The sequence below is a fragment of the Salmo salar genome, chromosome 20 (genome assembly GCF_965601325.2).
Source record: "Salmo salar chromosome 20, fSalSal1, whole genome shotgun sequence".
Taxonomy (NCBI): Eukaryota; Metazoa; Chordata; class Actinopteri; order Salmoniformes; family Salmonidae; genus Salmo; species Salmo salar.
In genome coordinates, this window is record NC_138310.1 from 75,275,414 (window position 1) to 75,293,644 (window position 18,231).

Sequence of the window (18,231 nt, forward strand, 5' to 3'; positions counted from 1 at the left end):
CATAATCTAATGTTTTGCTTTCGTTGTAAAGCCTTTTTGAAATCGGACAGTGTGGTTAGATTAACGAGAGTCTTGTCTTTAAAATGGTGTAAAATAGTCATATGTTTGAGAAATTGAAGTAATAGCATTTCTAAGGTATTTGAAAATCGCGCCACGGGATTACACTGGCTGTTGCGTAGGTGGGACGATTTGGTGCCACCTAGCCCAGAGAGGTTAAAGCAACATCTCAAGACATCAGTCAGGAAGTTAAAGCTTGGTCGCAAATGGGTCTTCCAATTGGACAATGACCCCAAGCATACTTCCAAAGTTGTGGGAAAATGGCTTAAGGACAACAAAGTCAAGGTATTGGATTAGCCATCACAAAGCTCTGACCTCAATCCTATAGACAATTTGTGGACAGAGCTGAAAAAGCGTGTGCGAGCAAGGAGGCCTACAAAGCTGACTCAGTTACACCAGCTCTGTCAGGAGGAATGGGACAAAATTCACCCAACTTACTGTGGGAAGCTTGTGGAAGGCTACCCGAAACATTTGACCCAAGTTACACTCAATTAGTATTTGGTAGCATTGTGTTTATGTAAAGTTCTGACCCACTGGGAAAGTGACGAATAAATAAAAGCTGAAATAAATCATTCTTTCTACTATTATTCTGACATTGCACATTCTTAAAATAAAGTGGTAATCCTAACTGACCTAAAACAGGGGATCTTTACGAGGATTAGACGTCAGGAATTGTGAAAAACTGAGTTTACATACACCTTAGCCAAATACATTTACACTTCTGACTTCAACTGTATACCTCCAATTGACTCAAATTATGTCAATTAGCTTATCAGAAGCTTCTAAAGCCGTGACATAATTTTCTTGAATTTTCCAAGCTGTTTAAAGGCACAGTCAACTTAGTGTATGTAATCTTCTGACCCACTGGAGTTGTGATGCAGTGAAATAATCTGTCTGTTAACAATTGTTGGAAAAATGTACTTGTCATGCACAAAGTAGATGTCCTAACCGACTTACCAAAACTATAGTTTGTTAACAAGAAATGTGTGGAGGGGTTGAAAACAAGTTTTAATGACTCCAACCTAAGTGTATGTAAACTTCCGACTTGAACTGTATACTGAACAAAAAAATAAACACGTTTGTCTCATGTTTCATTTGCTGTAATAAAAGATCCCAGAAGTGTCCCATACACACACACACACAGCTTATTTCTCTCCAATTTTGTGCACTCATTTGTTTACATCCATGTTAGTGAGCATTTCTCATTTTCCTAGTTTATATGGCATATCAAGAAGCTAATTAAACAGCATGATCATTACACAGGTGCACCTTGTGCTGGGGACAATAAAAGGCCACACTAAAATGTGCGGTTTTGACACAACACAATGCCACAGATGTCTCAAATTTTGAGGGAGTGTGCAGTTGGCATGCTGACTGTGGGAATGTCCACCAGAGCTGTTGCCAGAGAATTAAATGTTAATTTCTCTACCATAAGTTGCCTCCAATGTCATTTTAGATAGTATGTCCAACCAGCCTCACAACTGCAGACCACGTGTAACCACACCAGCCCAGGACCTCCACATCAGGCTTCTTCACCTGCAGGATCGTCTGAGACCAGCCACCCGGACAGCTGATGAAACTGAGGAATATTTCTCTCTGTGATAAAACCCCTTTGTGTGGAAAACTAGTTTGGCCTGGCCTGGCTAACCCATGGCTGCATCCCTGCCCAGTCATGTGAAATTCATAGATTAATGTTAATGAATGTTTCAATTTCCTTAAATGAACTGTAACTCAGTAGAATCATTTGAAATTGTTGCGACAGTAGGGGCCAGAGAAATAAATGTTAATCACTCACCACGTTAGGTTATCATCAGATGCTCCCCAAAAATTATCTGGAAAAACAAATCAATTCTAGCTATCTACTGTAGCTAGCTATTTTTTTATACATTTTATTTTTTTCTTCCTTCTCTCTCTTGTTAGACTGGCGTTTACAAGGTATACAATTTCGGTTTGTGTGGTTGTTGGTTTTTCTTTCTGTAACTTTGTAGCAAGTATGGTCTGCATGTGAAGGTGCATATCGCGTCATGGTTGCAAGGTGTCCCGATATCTTTTCCAACTGTCCAGTTATTTTTTATTTCACCTTATTTAACCAGGTAGGCTAGTTGAGAACAAGTTCTCATTTACGACTGCGACCTGGCCAAGATCAAGCAAAGCAGTGCGACACAAACAACACAGAGTTACACATGGAATAAACAAGCGTACAGTCAATAACACAATAGAAAGTCTATATAAGTCTATATACAGTTTGTGCAAATGGTGTGAGGAGGTAGGCAATAAATAGGCCATAGTAGCTAAATTGTAATTATTATCTGGTTTTAATGTCCATTTTAGAATTCCCTTCTAGCCAATCAGAAACATGTGTTTATATACAGTACCAGTCAAGTTTGGACACCTACTCATTCCATGTTTTTTTCTTTATTTTTACTATTTTCTACATTGTACAGTAATAGTGAAGACATCAAAACTATGAAATAACATATATGGAATCATTTAGTAACCAAACACGTGTTAAACAAATCAAAATATATTTTATATTTGAGATTCTTCAAAGTAGCCACCCTTTGCCTTGATGACAGCTTTGCGCACACTTGGCATTCTCTCAACCAGCTTCACCTGGAATGTTTTTCCAACCGTCTTGAAGGAGTTCCCACACATGCTCAGCACTTGTTGGATGCTTTTCCTTCATTCTGCGATCTAACTAGTGGTTAAGGCATTGGATTGTAACTGAAAGGTTGCAAGATCGAATCCCCGAGCTGACGAGGTAAAAATCTGTCGTTCTGCCCCTGAACAAGGCAGTTAACCCACTGTTCCTAGGCCGTCATTGAAAATATGAATTTGTTCTTATTAACTGACTTTCCTTTAAATAAAGGTAAAATAAACATCTCAATTGGGTGAAGGTCGGGTGATTGTGGAGGCCAGGTCATCTGATTCAGCACTCCATCACTTTCAAATAGCCCTTACACAGCCTGGAGGTGTGTTTTGGGTCATTTTTTTTCCTGTTGAAAAACAAATGATGGTCCCACTAAGCGCAAACCAGAATGGAAGGCGTATTGCTGCAGAATGTTGTGTTAGCCATGCTGGTTATGTGTGCCTTGAATTCTAAATAAATCAGTGTCACCAGCAAAGCACCATCACACCTCCTCCATGCTTCACGGTGGGAACCACATGGGCTGCAATTTCTGAGGTGCAGTTAACTCTGCTGCAGAGGATACATTCATCAGAGGTAACTCTGGGTCTTCATTTCCTGTGGCAGTCCTCATGAGACCTAGTTTCAGCTTAGAGCTTGATGGTTTTTGCGACTGCACTTGAAGAAACTTTCAAAGTTCTTGAAATTTTCCGTGTTGACTGACCTTCATGTCTTAAAGTAATGATGGACTGTTGTTTCTTTTTGCTTATTTGAGCTGTTGGTCTTTTGAGCTGGACTTGGTCTTTTACCAAATAGGGCTATCTTCTGTATTTCTCCCCCCCCCCCACACACACACACACACACACACACACCTTGTCACAACACAACTGATAGAACCGGAAAGAAATTCCACAAATTATCTTTTAACAAGGCACAGCTGTTAATTGAAATGTTGAAATGCATTCCATGTGACTACATTATGAATGCCAAGCGTGCGCAAAGCTGTCATGAAGGCAAGGCTGGCTACTTTGAAGATTCTCAAATATAAAATATATTTTGATTCGTTTAACACTTTTTTGGTTGCGTCATGATTGAATGTGTCATTTCATAGTTTTGATGTCTTCACTTTTATTATACAATGTACACATAAAGAGAAACCCTTAAAGGAGTAGGTGTCCAAACTTTTGACTGGTACTGTATATCAATTTATTTTAGATTTTGGGGGGGGTCTTTTTAGCCATGGTCAAATATTTTTAGTGTAAACTTAAACGGATAAAACCAGATATAAAGTATGTAGAAAAGATAGAGCTATATATTTTTAAATAGGATCATTGAAATCTAACAATTACCAAAATAAACATTTACAGTTAGGGGGAATCTAAAATTCCCAAAATGTCATGGCATGGGGCTCCCATTTGATTTCGTCATTTTTGAGTCACTCAGCATAAGAACACAGCAGAAACCATGTCAAAATGTGTAGAATGAAATTATATTTAAAACTGAATTTTTCTTCTCTCAGTCCCATAACATGTCCACATTGTGGACCACTGGGTTTTGAGATACCAAACGAAATCATAGTCAAACATGGTACAGGCATCATCTATAATGCATTACATCATCGATACACATGTATGCATAAACACAAAGTGCAGTGGATAAAAGGACAATTAGGCACTTTCTTTGTAAGGTGGTAGGCTTATGTACAACAGTATGAATATTTCTTTGTGTTTACACTGTCATTTGAGTAAGAATTTGTTAATTAGCACAACATTAGCTTTTCTCATTATAGATCCTATGATTTGTAATGTAGGTTTAGCTTGTTTTTTAACACCAATGGCCTTTTTGTAACGCATGCGTTGATAATACAAGGTGACTTCCAGCAGCCCCTGTGTCATCCTGCCAGGGTTCAATACGCACTGTGTTTCTGTGTTATACTCTACACTATGCCACACTTTGCCAGTAGCCATGTTAAAAGACCCTTTTAATCCGAGGGATTAGAATTATGGCACAGACACAGAAGTGAGGCATCCAGGGTGGGGCATCCAGTTGAACCCATCTAACACTGCTGCCACAGAGAGATAAATATTAACATCATACATGTCTTGCCATCTCTCAATCTTCTTATTTGCTGTTTCCTCTCCTCATTCTCTCCCTCCCTCTGTTTCTTTCCCCATCTCTTTACCATTACTCACTCGCTCTCTCTCTCTCCATTATGTTTGGCAGGAGTGAGTTCTCTGCCTCCACCCAAATGTTCTCCCAGAGGCCTCACGTTCAAGTCAAGTGCAGCCACGCTGCACACTGAGTGGATTCCATAGAAAACAACATGATTAAGAACCGTGTGTGAGAGAGAAAATAGTGTACAGTATCTGAATATGGTGTATCACTACTGTATCTGTTTTTTCTTGCCGTCGGTGGACAGGGGTGTGTGTGTGTGTGTGTGTTCAAATGCCCAGGGGGGAAGGGAGGGGGGGGGGGGGGGTGTAACAGACTTGTGTCTCAGAGAGGATATGACACACTGGAACGCTCCACCACTAAACTCCCTGCCTAGTGACGCTGCATCACACAACAGTCAGTGTCAGAACAGTTTGGGAGATGAGTGGTTGAGGCATGCTCAGTATCCAGGCGTGTACAGTGCTTAGTAATGTGTTGAGCCTAACCCTCATTAACACAGTGGTATGAGCATGTGGCATCTGACTTTGGGCTGTGCTGCTCCTTCCAAACATTTATCCTTTCCCCTTCCCTCTACTCCCTTACCCCTTCCAAACATACATGCATACAATAAAACCTGCATCTCCATCCCCAACCTCAATAGTACTATTTATACACACACAGCCACCCTGCAGCCATCGCTGCCATTATATTATCTTGAGGATTAAGCAGTGGTGCACTCCGAGTGGGCTGTGCTGAGCATGAAATAAATCTGTTGACATTTCCTCCTCTTTCCTCCCTCCCCCCTCTCTCCACCCACAGGGTGATAAGTGACATCATAATGGATGCTCTGTGATGTCGCAATACACCTTTATGACATCACTATGGATGATTTAGGTTTTCACAAAAGTTGGGTTTTATGTTACAATGATTTGTGTAACTCTTGGCCGGGCCTCCTGAGTGGCGCAGTAGTCTAAGGCACTACATCGCAATGCTAGCTGTGCCACTAGAGATCCTGGTTCAAGTCCAGGCTCTGCCGCTACCGGGAGACCAATGGGGCGGTGCACAATTGGCCCAGCATCGTCCGGGTTAGGAGAGGGTCTGTCCGGCTGGGATGCCCTTGTCCCATCGCGCTCTAGCGACTCCTGTGGCGGGCTGGCGCAATGCACGCTGATACGGTCGCCAGGTGTACGGTGTTTCTTCCGACACATTGGTGCGGCTGGCTTCCGGGTTAAGCAGGCAGTGTGGCTTGGCTGGGTTGCGTTTCAGAGGACACATGGCTCTCGACCTTCGCCTCTTCCGAGTCCGTACGGGAGTTGCAGCGATGAGACAAGATTGTAACTACCAATTGGATACCATGAAATTAGGGAGAAAAAGGGGTAAAAGTTAAAAATATAAATAAAACTCTTGGCCACATCAGTACCCACTGATACAGGGTAGAGAGAGCGAGGGAGAGAGAGGAGAGGGACAGACCAGAGAGATAGAAGGTAGAGGAGGGGGGGGGTTGTAGTTTGAGCGCTAATCCAATATCCTGGGCCACTTTTCCCACCAAATGGACAAATACAAGATATGACACTGATGTTTACCACCGAGACAGGAACAGGTGGAAAACCACAGTATGTGTGTTGAATAAATACAATCAAAACCTTGCACACACAATATGTTGTCTCCACCATATACACTATATAGCCTCATTACCCTGTCCTCTATAGTAGGCCTACTATGTCCAGTTTATTGTTGTTGGACTGTACAGACCAGACCACAACTATGATTTTGCTACAGTAGACCTAACTACAGTAAAGGGTATTTATCCTCTTCAGTTTTTTCTATCATATCCTGTCTCAAGCCCACAACCACTCTCAAAATCCACAAGTAGGAGTGTCTAGTGATTTCTGGATTTCTGTCATGTTTGAGCAGCAGTGAGGGTGTGACTGTTTCTCACACACACACTCTTCATAACCCTCATACACACACCTCACACACACTCCTAACTCGCCTGTTATGTCAGGCCTCACACTGAGACAGAACCTCAGGGTAACTGTGAACCACTAGTTCTACATCAAAATGTGTTCTGTTCACCTAGAAGTGCTACCACTCTGTACCACAACATTTCCACAACTCACACCCTACTGACTAATCTCACTCACACACACACTCTACCACCCCTACTGACCACACACACACTCTATTTCCCCCCACTCACAAGGGGAGTTAACATGTTCAGAGAGGGAAGGGGTATGACATGACACCATGTGGGCTGATGTGGATGAATATGACTGGATGTGGTCAGTACAGTCCCTAAGCCCCCATTCCTCCCTGAACAACAGCCACTCAGATAGAGAGCTAGTGGAAAAGCTGACTCGGGATGCCCTAGTATAGATTGTGTGTGTGAGAGAGCGAGAATGTGACCTCATTCACACCGGTACTGTATTTATAGTGGAGTGGGGGTGGGGGGTCTTCCTCTTTTGTGAAGTCATTGTAGTAATTTTAGAAGTGTCACAGGGTCCTTAATCACTGACCATGACCTCATATCTCCCCCCTCCTCACACACACTGCCCCATTGTAGACTAGAGTACGAGAGAGAGACCGCAACAGTTTACAAAGAACATAAGGACATACTTGTTAATAATCCTAATCATAATATATTTGTCAGTCTTTAGGGGAGACCTTTTCAATAGAACAATGGGGTGGTACCATGACAACAGTTCTTTCTTTCCAAACTGACATGGTGGAATAATTTCATTAAGTGTGACAGTGGAATATGTGTGTCATTAATATTGACTAGGCTGTCATAGTTCTACAGTGACTCCTCTGCTATCACAGACACCCTATACATTCTCCTATACCCTTTACACTGTCATGATGAAATCACACCTTATTAACGCACTAGCCCAGGGGAAATCTTCTCATCAGCTATATATGGTTGACTCGACCTTATGCGCAAATCCTACATTGAATGCCATTGAATATACAGTTGATGTCCGAAGTTTGGAGTCATTAAAACTCGTTTTTCAACCACTCCACAATTTTCTTGTTAACAAACTATAGTTTTGGCAAGTCGGTTAGGACATCTACTTTGGGCATGTGACACAAGTCATTTTTCCAACAATTGTTTACAGACAGATTATTTCACTTATTCACTGTATCACAATTCCAGCGGGTCAGAAGTTTACATACACCAAGTTGACTGTGCCTTTAAACAGCTTGGAAAATTCCAGAAAATGATGTCATGGCTTTAGAAGCTTATGATAGGCTAATTGACATAATGTGAGTCATTTGGAGGTGTACCTGTGGATGTATTTCAAGACCTACCTTCAAACTCAGTGCCTCTTTGCTTGACACCATGGGAAAAAATCAAAAGAAATCAGCCAAGACCTTAGGAAAAAAAATTGTAGACCTCCACAAGTCTGGTTCATCCTTGGGAGCAATTTCCAAATGCCTGAAGGTACCACGTTCATCTGTACAAACAATAGTGCGCAAGTATATACACCATGGGACCACGCAGCCGTCATACCGCTCAGGAAGGAGACGTGTTCTGTCTCCTAGAGATGAACGTACCTTGATGCGAAAAGTGCAAATCAATCCCAGAACAACAGCAAAGGACCTTGTGAAGATGCTGGAGGAATCAGGTACAAAAGTATCTATATCCACAGTAAAACGAGTCCTATATCGACATAACCTGAAAGGCCACTCAGCAAGGAAGAAGCCACTGCTCCAAAACCGCCATAAAAAAGCCAGACTACGGTTTGCAACTGCACATGGGGACAAAGATTGTACTTTTTGGAGAAATGTCCTCTGGTCTGATGAAACAAATATAGAACTGTTTGGCCATAATGACCATCGTTATGTTTGGAGGAAAAAGGGGGAGGCTTGCAAGCCGAAGAACACCATCCCAACCGTGAAGCACAGGGGTGGCAACATCATGCTGTAGGGGTGCTTTGCTGCAGGAGGGACTGGTGCACTTCACAAAGAGATGGCATCATGAGAAGGAAAATTATGTGGATATATTGAAGCAACTTCTCAAAACATCAGTCAGGAAGTTATAGCTTGGTCGCAAACGGGTCTTCCAAATGAACAATGACCCCAAGCATACTTCCAAAGTTGTGGCAAAATGGCATAAGGACAACAAAGTCATGGTATTGGAGTGGCCATCACAAAGCCCTGACCTCAATCCTGTAGAAATTTGTGGGCAGAACTGAAAAAGTGTGTGTGAGCAAGGAGGCCTACAAAGCTGACTCAGTTACACCAGCTCTGTCAGGAGGAATGGGACAAAATTCACCCAACTTATTGTGGGAAGCTTGTGGAAGGCTACCTGAAACATTTGACCCAAGTTCAACAATTTAAAGGCAATGCTACCAAATACTAATTGAGTGTATGTAAACTTCTGACCCACTGGGAATGTGATGAAATAAATAAAAGCTGAAATAAATCCTTCTCTCTACTATTATTCTGACATTTCACATTCTTAAAATAAAGTGGTGATCCTAACTGACCTAAAACAGAATTTTTACTAGGATTAAATGTCAGGAATTGTGAAAAACTGAATTTAAATGTATTTGACTAAGGTGTATGTAAACTTCCAAAATGTTTTCTTTACAATAACAACAAATATCTCCACCCTATATATGGCAAAATGTTTAGAATTGCAAAAAACTTGCTTTAAAACTGCAATATTTTCTCTACGGCCTATGGCGAAGTTGACTTTAAAACTTTTTTCTTTCTCTCCACTGTGAAGAGGGGGGCCACTAAAAGGTTTTGCCCTTGACTATTTGTCATGCCAAATAGTGTGATCTTATTAGCTAAACAAAACTTGTTTCAACAGCGAAATCAGCTTTGTTTACATAGCAGGGATGAAAATAATGTTATTTTTGCTGTAATGATCTCCAAAATGCAACGCATTAGGTCATCATACCGTTGATATAGCAACGGATGCTAATGGTTTATCAAATCCCATTGTGACTCGGGGGGGGGGGTTCAGTGTGTCTCCTCATGTTAGTTGTGACTGCTTCAGACAGACATGCTGTGGTGTCACCTTTCCTTTCATGACTGTAACTGGGCTCCTCTGTGACATCACCCTCTGGCTCCCTGCATTGTTTGTCAGGCATTCAACTGCACATTTGACAAGGTGCTTAGAACTGGGCGATATGGACAAAAATCCATCTGGCTGATAAATTGCTTGAATTGATGCAATAATGATGAATAGAATGATACATTTCTAACATTGTGCACAACTGTTTATTTTTTTTAAATGATCCTTTACAGTGCATTCGGAAAGTATTCAGACCCCTGGACTTTTTCCACATTTTATTACGTTACGCCTTATTCCAAAAGGATTTAAAGTGTTTTTTTCCCCCTCATCAATCTACACACAATACCCCATAATGACATAGCAAAAACAGGTTTTTAGAAATGTTTGCACATTTATAAATAATTAAGACTGAAATATGACATTTACAAAAGTATTCAGACCCTTTACTCAGTACTTTGTTGACGCACCTTTGGCAGTGATTACAGCCTCATCTTCTTTTGGTATGACGCTACAAGCTTGGCACACCTTTATTTGGGGAGCTTCTCCCATTCTTCTCTGCAGATCCTCTCAAGCTCTGTCAAGTTGGATGGGGAGCGTCACTGCACAGCTATTTTCAGGTCTCTCCAGAGATGTTCAATTCGGTTCAAGTCCGGGCTCTGGCTGGGCCACTCAAGGACATTCAGAGACTTGTCCCGAAGCCACTCCTGCGTGTCTTTGCTGTGTGCTTAGGGTCGTTGTCCTGTTGGAAGGTGAACCTTCGCCCCCAGGCTGAGGTCCTTAGCGCTCTGGAGCAGGTTTTTATCAAGGATGATAAAGCGAAAATGATGGACACCGACCATAATGATCAGTTATCATCTCAGGCATTTTGCTGATGTCGTTCATTATGATAAGTAGCCTATACTAGAGAAATGTCAATAGAATGCGTTTGCTAATTGGACAATTGATGGCTACAACCAAGTAGTTTACAGTGTGTTCAGAAAGTATTCAGACCCCTGGACCTTTTCCAAATGTTGTTAAGTTATGCCTTATTCTAAAATGGATTAATTAGTTTTTCATCAATCTACACACAATACCCTATAATGACAATGCAAAAACAGTTTTTTAGAAATGTTTGCACATTTATAAATAATTACAACTGATATATAGTCCTGTTGGAAGGTGAACCTTCGCCCCAATCTGAGGTCCTTAGCGCTCTGGAGCAAGTTTTTTATCAAGGATCTCTGTACTTTGCTCTGTTCATCTTTCCCTTGATCCTGACTAGTCTCCCAGTCCCTGCTGTTGAAAAGCATCCCCAAAGCATGATGCTGCCACCAACTTGCTTGACCGTAGGGATGGTGCCAGGTTTCCTCCAGACGTGACGCTTGGCATTCAGGCCAGAGAATCTTGTTTCTCATGGTATGAGAGTCTTTAGGTGCCTTTTGGCAAACTCCAAGCGTGCTGTCATATGCCTTTTACTGAAGAGTGCCTTCCGTCTGGCCACTCTACCATAAAGGCCAAATTGGTGGAGTGCTACAGAGATGGTTGTCCTTCTGGAAGGTTCTCCCATCTCCACAGAGAAACTCTGGAGCTCTGTCAGAGGGACCATCGGGTTCTTGGTCCCCTCCCTGACCAAGGCCCTTCTCCACCGATTGCTCAGTTCGGCCGGGCGGCCAGCTCTAATTAGAGTCTTGGTGGTTCCAAACTTCTTCCATTTAAGAATGATGGAGGTCTCTGTGTTCTTAAGGACCTTCAATGCTTCAGAAATGTTTTGGTACCCTTCCCCAGATCTGTGCCTCGACACAATCCTGTCTTAGAGCTCTATTGACAATTTCTTCAACCTCATGGCTTGGTTTTGCGAAAATGTCTAAAAACCTGTTTTCGCTTTGTTATTGTGTCGATTGAAGAGGATTTTTTTTATTTATTTAATCCATAAGGCTAACAAAATGTGGAAAAAGTCAAGTTGTCTGAATACTTTCCGGATGCACTGTAAACTACTACTAGTTTGATGGTTGTAGCCATCAATTGTCGCATTAGCAAACTTATTTCATTGACATTTCTCTAGTATAGGCTACTTACTGTAATGAACGACATCTGCAAAATGCCTGAGATAAGTGATCAATATGGTTGGTGTCAATAATTTTCGCTTTATCATCCTAGCACTAGTGCTTAGTTCCACCACTCACCAATGTGTCAGAGTGTGTGTGTTCAGTGTGTTTACTTACCCGCGTCTTGGTGGCTCAGTAATTGTATAGTCCCTTTAAGAGAGAATGTTCTAGTTCGGAGTGTTGAATGGCAGTCAGAGCAGTTGTATCTGCATAGCTGATCATGTTAAGTGGCCAAGATAGTGGCTCCAAATGGGCCATGATACTGTACTTGCTGCAGAGCCAAAATGGACCCAAGCACTTAACACCATTAGAGACAATGGGGCTGCTGCTGGATTTAATGGCCTGGTGTTATTGAGCCAAAATGGAGATTGAACTGTGGCCTGCTGGAGCACTTAAACACACGCTCTTCAGGAATAGGTCATTACAGAAAGGCAACTGTGAGTGTGGATGGTCTATTGTGGTGAAACACTGAGCCAGAATGGAAACTGGGAAGCATGTGGTTCTTTACCATAGCTGCTCAAGCACTTACTCTAGTGTGTGTGTGTGTGTGTGTGTGTGTGTGTGTGTGTGTGTGTGTGTGTGTGTGTGTGTGTGTGTGTGTGTGTGTGTGTGTGTGTGTGTGTGTGTGTGTGTGTGTGTGTGTGTGTGTACTTGAACCACCTCCTAAACCCGTAACACATTTTTTGAAGGGAATTTTGAAAACCTGTCAACTCTAGTCCCACACTAACTACGGTCATTGCACACTCACTGGATGATTTGAAAAATGTCAGCTAAATTTACCTCAACTCCGTTTACTTGATAATTGCCTTGGCAACAGCCTCACGGCCAAGCGAGGGGGGAACCAGAGCAGGTTGTAAGGGGAAGGGTTGGTGACCTTTTTGTTCCTGTGTTTGCTTAGTGGGCATTCCTCTGAGGGCTGGCGCTCACCCAACCATGGCCAGTCCGTGTTATACAGAGCTCCCCCTGGGGGTAAAGAGGGAGTATTACATTCTCCTCAGCCTGACATCACCCAACTTTCAGTCATCAGTAAAGAGTATCAGACTGTGTCTGCATTTCAATAGGATAGTAGGAATTGGAAGAACTCTGTGAGGTGTGGTTCAGCCATTCAAAGTCACAGTTCTATACTCTCCATGTGGTTGTGGTTCTTCAGCAGTTCATGGTTACTCTCCCTAACGGTCCTCTTTCCTCCTCCCAGGTCCTTATGGTTGAGCTGGGTGTTGGTCCCTGCGATGCCTCCCGCCATGACAGACGACCTGGACTTGTGGGCGGCCCACTCCCAGCTGTCTGGAGAGGACATGGTCACTGTGGACTTCCTGTTACCCACCGGCATCTACATCCAGATGGACGTCCCCAGAGAGGCCACCATACAACACATCAAACTGGTAGGAGAGAGGGGGACTGTGTGTGTGTGTGTGTGTGTGTGTGTGTGTGTGTGTGTGTGTGTGTGTGTGTGTGTGTGTGTGTGTGTGAAGTTTAATTATATGATATTTTGCTGGGTATTCTGTCATTAACAGGCTTGCCTATAGCCTAATGTTAAACATTTCAGACAGCAGTCAAAACAGTGCAGTTGCAATCTTAGAACAGCATTGGAAAGTATAGCCTAGAGGCCTGTAATAGGCCTACTGTGCATCTCAATGTTTTTATTTATTGTTCTTATTGTTATCATGAGGATTCAGTACGATTATAATGATATGGATTTCTATCCACATTGCCTGTCCAGCACTACAACACCTTCAACCTTTTCAGGCTGTTTTATCTCTTCAATTAGAATTAACCCACAAGGAACACATTAGTTTACAATTTATTAGTTTAACATTACACAGATTGGTTAGGATTGTTTTGATGAATGACTCTGGGTGCTGCCTGGCTGAAGTTCTGGTTCTGAGCCATTGTAAAAGGCCATCATAACAACTAGAACAAGCTGTAGGCTGCTGTAGACTGCCGTCTCCTCTCCAGTCCAGACAGACGCTGTCTAATGGGTGTTATGACACAGCTGGTGGCTGTTTGTTTGTCTCTGAGCTGCACTCTAACTGCATGCAAATATCCTATGACATCATGCGCGACCTTGCTAGTGGGTAGAGGTGGGGTGAGATGCAGGCCAAAGGTCAGGAATGTAACAATACACTGTAGTCTTTACCATCATGGAAGGTGTCATACTTCAGTCACTATGAATGTTTTAAGGATTTGTAGTTTTGACCTGTTAAAGTGTAAATGTCTTGGAGGATGGTCTTTTCTGGATTTGACCCTGTGGTGAGATCCCTCTCCCTGCTGGTGTTTTCCTCATGTAATGTTTTCCTCCATTCTGACACACACACACACACACACACACACACACATAGAGACACAGCATATTTTCCTCAGACAGGCTTTGTTGAACAACAGTGTGTAATGTGTGTTTCTCTGATTCACCCCTGGCTCCAGTGTTCCCAATGAGGAGTAACCTAACACTCCAATTCACAGAAGTGCTTGTTCGTCTCTCTGCTTTTCATATGTCTACAAACAGAACCAACAGACTCAATGACTTGTGATCTGTTTTACAGTTGTGCAAGCCGTTGTGCAGACAGTTATGCAGTCTTATCAGTTATGTCCTGGTAGGTAGGCTAGCCGTTAAGCTACAGTCTGGCTACCTGTTGGTGGATTAGGTTCAGGGAGGGCTAGTGAGGGCTTGTTCAGTGGAAATCTATTCCCTGGAGCCAGTGAAGAGGAGATATGGAGGAAAGCTCAGAGAAATGAGAAAGTATCTTTGTGTGACGGCAGAATGAGGGAGAATGTGAGGGAGCAAGGGAGAATGTGAGGGAGCAAGGGAGGAAGAGAGGAAGAGAGGGAGAGAGGAAGAGAAAGAGGCTCAGGTAGACCAGCAGCAGATTGATTTATTTCCCCAAGTAAAAATTTTTGCGGAGGAGAGTAGTCCCCAGACGGAAGCTTGCCAGCCAGCTAACAGCGTTAACCCTGAGATACTGATTTGTAGACAACACAGTGGCAGGGTGGAGAATAAAGATGTCTCCCCAGCTCAGATGTAACGTGGGCATGACATTTATCAGGGTGCAATGACACACAACTCCTCCATCTCCATTAGAATACCTCGTCTTTCACTCCTATTAAAATGTGGTCTGTTATTCATCCTCGGCAAGCCACTAGCACCTGAACTGTTGTGACGTGGACTCAATAAATGTTGGTTTAGGATTTTTTTTTTTTTTGGTGACCTTGCAAGTCCATCCAACATGCATGAAATAAAACAACTAACTGAATGTAAGAGAAAATATTCAAGTGATACTCTTGAAGGAAATGGTAAAGTGCAATAAAATGTCTCCTAAGTGAGGCTGTTATCCTGTTACTTCAAGGTGCTTGCTTTCATTCTAGATCATTCTAGATCATAACAGTAGTAGTAGTATTGTCTCTGGATGGCTACAAATAGCATGGTGGGGAAATGTGACAGATAATTAGATGCCACACAACAGATAATAACAACACATTTGTTAAGTAAAAGCAATTATTTGTCATGTGAACATAGTACAGCCAAGTAGTAAACTGTAATCCAATCATTGTTTTTTTTACCTTTTATTTAACTAGGCAAGTCAGTTAAGAACACATTCTTATTTACAATGACGGCATCTGATGTAGTAAAAGTTGAATTCCGGGAGTATTTTGCTTTAGCCTCTAAAGGTCTATACTTTGAGGGGACTTGGTCTGATGTTATGGTCAGTAAGGTGGTTATGACACAAGACTGTTTGTCTGAAGGGAAGAGAGGTGACATGACTCCTTGTCTTCTACTCTGTCCCCATGTTTGTCTTCTTAGTGCCCTTCAGCCTCAAACACACACACACACACACCCTGTGACTGTGCCATGGGACATGAGTCATGTCCTGATTGGTCTATTCAGGACCTGTGTCATCATGTTTGTTCCCCTGTCATCATATGACATCATATGGTTGTTGTTCATCCATTGGTTCTTAACATTTCAGTCATGATGAGTCGTAGAACTACTGTTGGCTTTAGAATCTGGATTATTGTGATGTGAGTCATGGCTAATGGTTTAGGTTCCACTTGTTGTTGTAGATCATGTATTGTAGAGGCTGAGCCTGTGTCTGTGTAGCCCCTGATCATACAGGTAGATTGTGTTAACTTGTCTTGCCATAGTCTCTGTTATAACTGTGGTATCCCCCTCTTCTCATAGCTCCTATGGAAGCAGGCCCAGTCATACCCCCTGTTCCCTTCCCTGGGGGAGATGGAGGGCCACATGTTTGAGTGTGTGAACCAGGCAGCGGTGCACGAGGAGCTGGAGGATGAGACCAGGCGCCTCTGTGATGTTAGGCCCTTCTGTCCCATGCTCAAACTGGTCACACGCAACTGTGGCCGCGCGGAACGCTTGCTCGACTCCAAGATCGGTGTGCTCATCGGAAAAGGTGACGCGCACGCACACATGCACACAGTAACAGTAGACCCACTGATCTTTGACCTGTGGTTTGAACAGAGTAGAGATGCTCCTGGACAGTGATCACTCAAACACACACACACACACACACACACACACACACACACCACACACCACACACCACACACCACACACCACACACCACACACCACACACCACACACCACACACACACACACACACACACACACACACACACACTCTTCAGACACACCAGCACCATTTCATCTCTTTCTCCAATATATTAATATCCTCTTTGCCTTGGCTGTCAGATCTGAGTCTTGTCTTCAGAAGTCTCATGTCATCATCCCAGTATCAGCTGAAGTCAGGCCCGTAGGATGGGAAACAATCCGCTTAGAATAGACAGGCTCCTGATGTCTGTTATTATCATCTGTCACTCAGTATTATCTGTGATGGTGATAAGGCGCTGTGCCGAGTGGAGGAGGCAAGCCAGACCACCACTGTAATGGTAGGGTGGAAAGGTCAGTCTATTGACACACAAACCGAAATATGCGCACATGCCTACATACACACACTAAGTCTCCCTTACATTTTCTATCTCACCCACATATACACATAGCTATACATGTACACACACACACACACACACACAGGGTCTTGTTAGTCTGAGGGTGTGTGAGGACAGAGATGGTGGGGCTCTATGGAGGTCCTCCAGGCTGCAGGCCAACCAGGCCTGTTCAGAGAGGGAGTCAGTCAGTCTAATGGAAGGAGACTCATCCCATATTGATATGCTCCCTCTTGGCTCCACTTTTGTCAGATGTGATCTGTAAAAGGCTTTTGTCAGTAAGCGGTACTCAAATCATCCCTCAGGCACTGGCTAGCCACACACACACTGAAAGCACACACACACTGAAAAGCATGCACACACAAAGAAGCAGACACGCGCACTCACACAATCTGAGAGCTGAGGGTCATATGAATGTTTAATGGTTGTAAATGTCAACATGTTGTTTTCATCATCCAAAGCGTTCTACTGGCCCAGAATACTGAGCTCTGTTCAACTGATAGATACAGTATAATGAATTTAGGATCTAGATGTTATACCCAGTGACAGTTGTATTTCAATGAAAACAGTAGGTTAGAGTTCAACACTGTTGAGATTGGATTGTCATTTGTAATCCCTCATAAACATGAATTGCTACTTGTTACCACGCTAGGTATCAGACGTCAGTCACAGATGTAGTGCATTAAACATGAATGGTAATGCCTTTTAATGCAGTGCTGTTAGACCCACTCATGCAGAGGTTATACTCTTGTTTTTCACGTGCTTTAGTACTTTTGCGTGTGGCTTCTTATGACTGCTCACAGGTGTTCACAAACGGAACACGATCGGCAAATTCATCTTTAGTGCAAAATGTTGTATAACCTCTTGGGGCCTTATTATGCACCCCTTATCACCTGCGAAGTCGTTATGCAATGCTTATGCAGTTGTCATGGAGTGTTTACGAAGCTTCATGAACCATTCATAGGTCTCCACGAGCTGGACGCTCTGCAGGACCAGGAGGTGAAGGACTTCCGCAGTAAGATGTTCCGTATCAGCGAGGAGAAGATGCAGCGTGTACAGTTGATGACCTGGAGCGAGTGGCTGCAGGCCTGCTTCTCTCCGCAGCTGGAGCCAGGGGGAGGAGCCACACCCGTCACAGACGGTGTCAACGACAAACAGGCCGAGGCCAGCCTCAAAGTCACCATGCACTTCGACCAGTCCCAGGTAACTCAGTATCTATTTCCTACCAGAAATACTTACACGCATAACATAGCAACATATGCCCAGCAATGGGGTGAACGAGGCCATTGTCACTCTCTTTGAGTAGTGTGTAGTATTTACAATACTACAC

At 43.0% G+C, this 18,231-nt stretch overlaps 1 protein-coding gene across 2 annotated transcripts in view; it reads left to right on the top strand.

The window, feature by feature from the left end:
• Positions 1-18,231, top strand: part of LOC106581359 (phosphatidylinositol 4,5-bisphosphate 3-kinase catalytic subunit beta isoform) — a 96,127-nt gene that overhangs the window by 51,868 nt on the left and 26,028 nt on the right. For both annotated transcript variants that reach the window (XM_014163366.3, XM_014163367.3), the window contains exons 3-5: positions 13,140-13,326; positions 16,119-16,347; positions 17,866-18,104. In XM_014163366.3, the coding sequence (XP_014018841.1) occupies positions 13,174-13,326; positions 16,119-16,347; positions 17,866-18,104 (621 nt within the window). In that variant the 5' untranslated portion in view covers positions 13,140-13,173. The remainder of the gene's footprint in view (positions 1-13,139; positions 13,327-16,118; positions 16,348-17,865; positions 18,105-18,231) is intronic.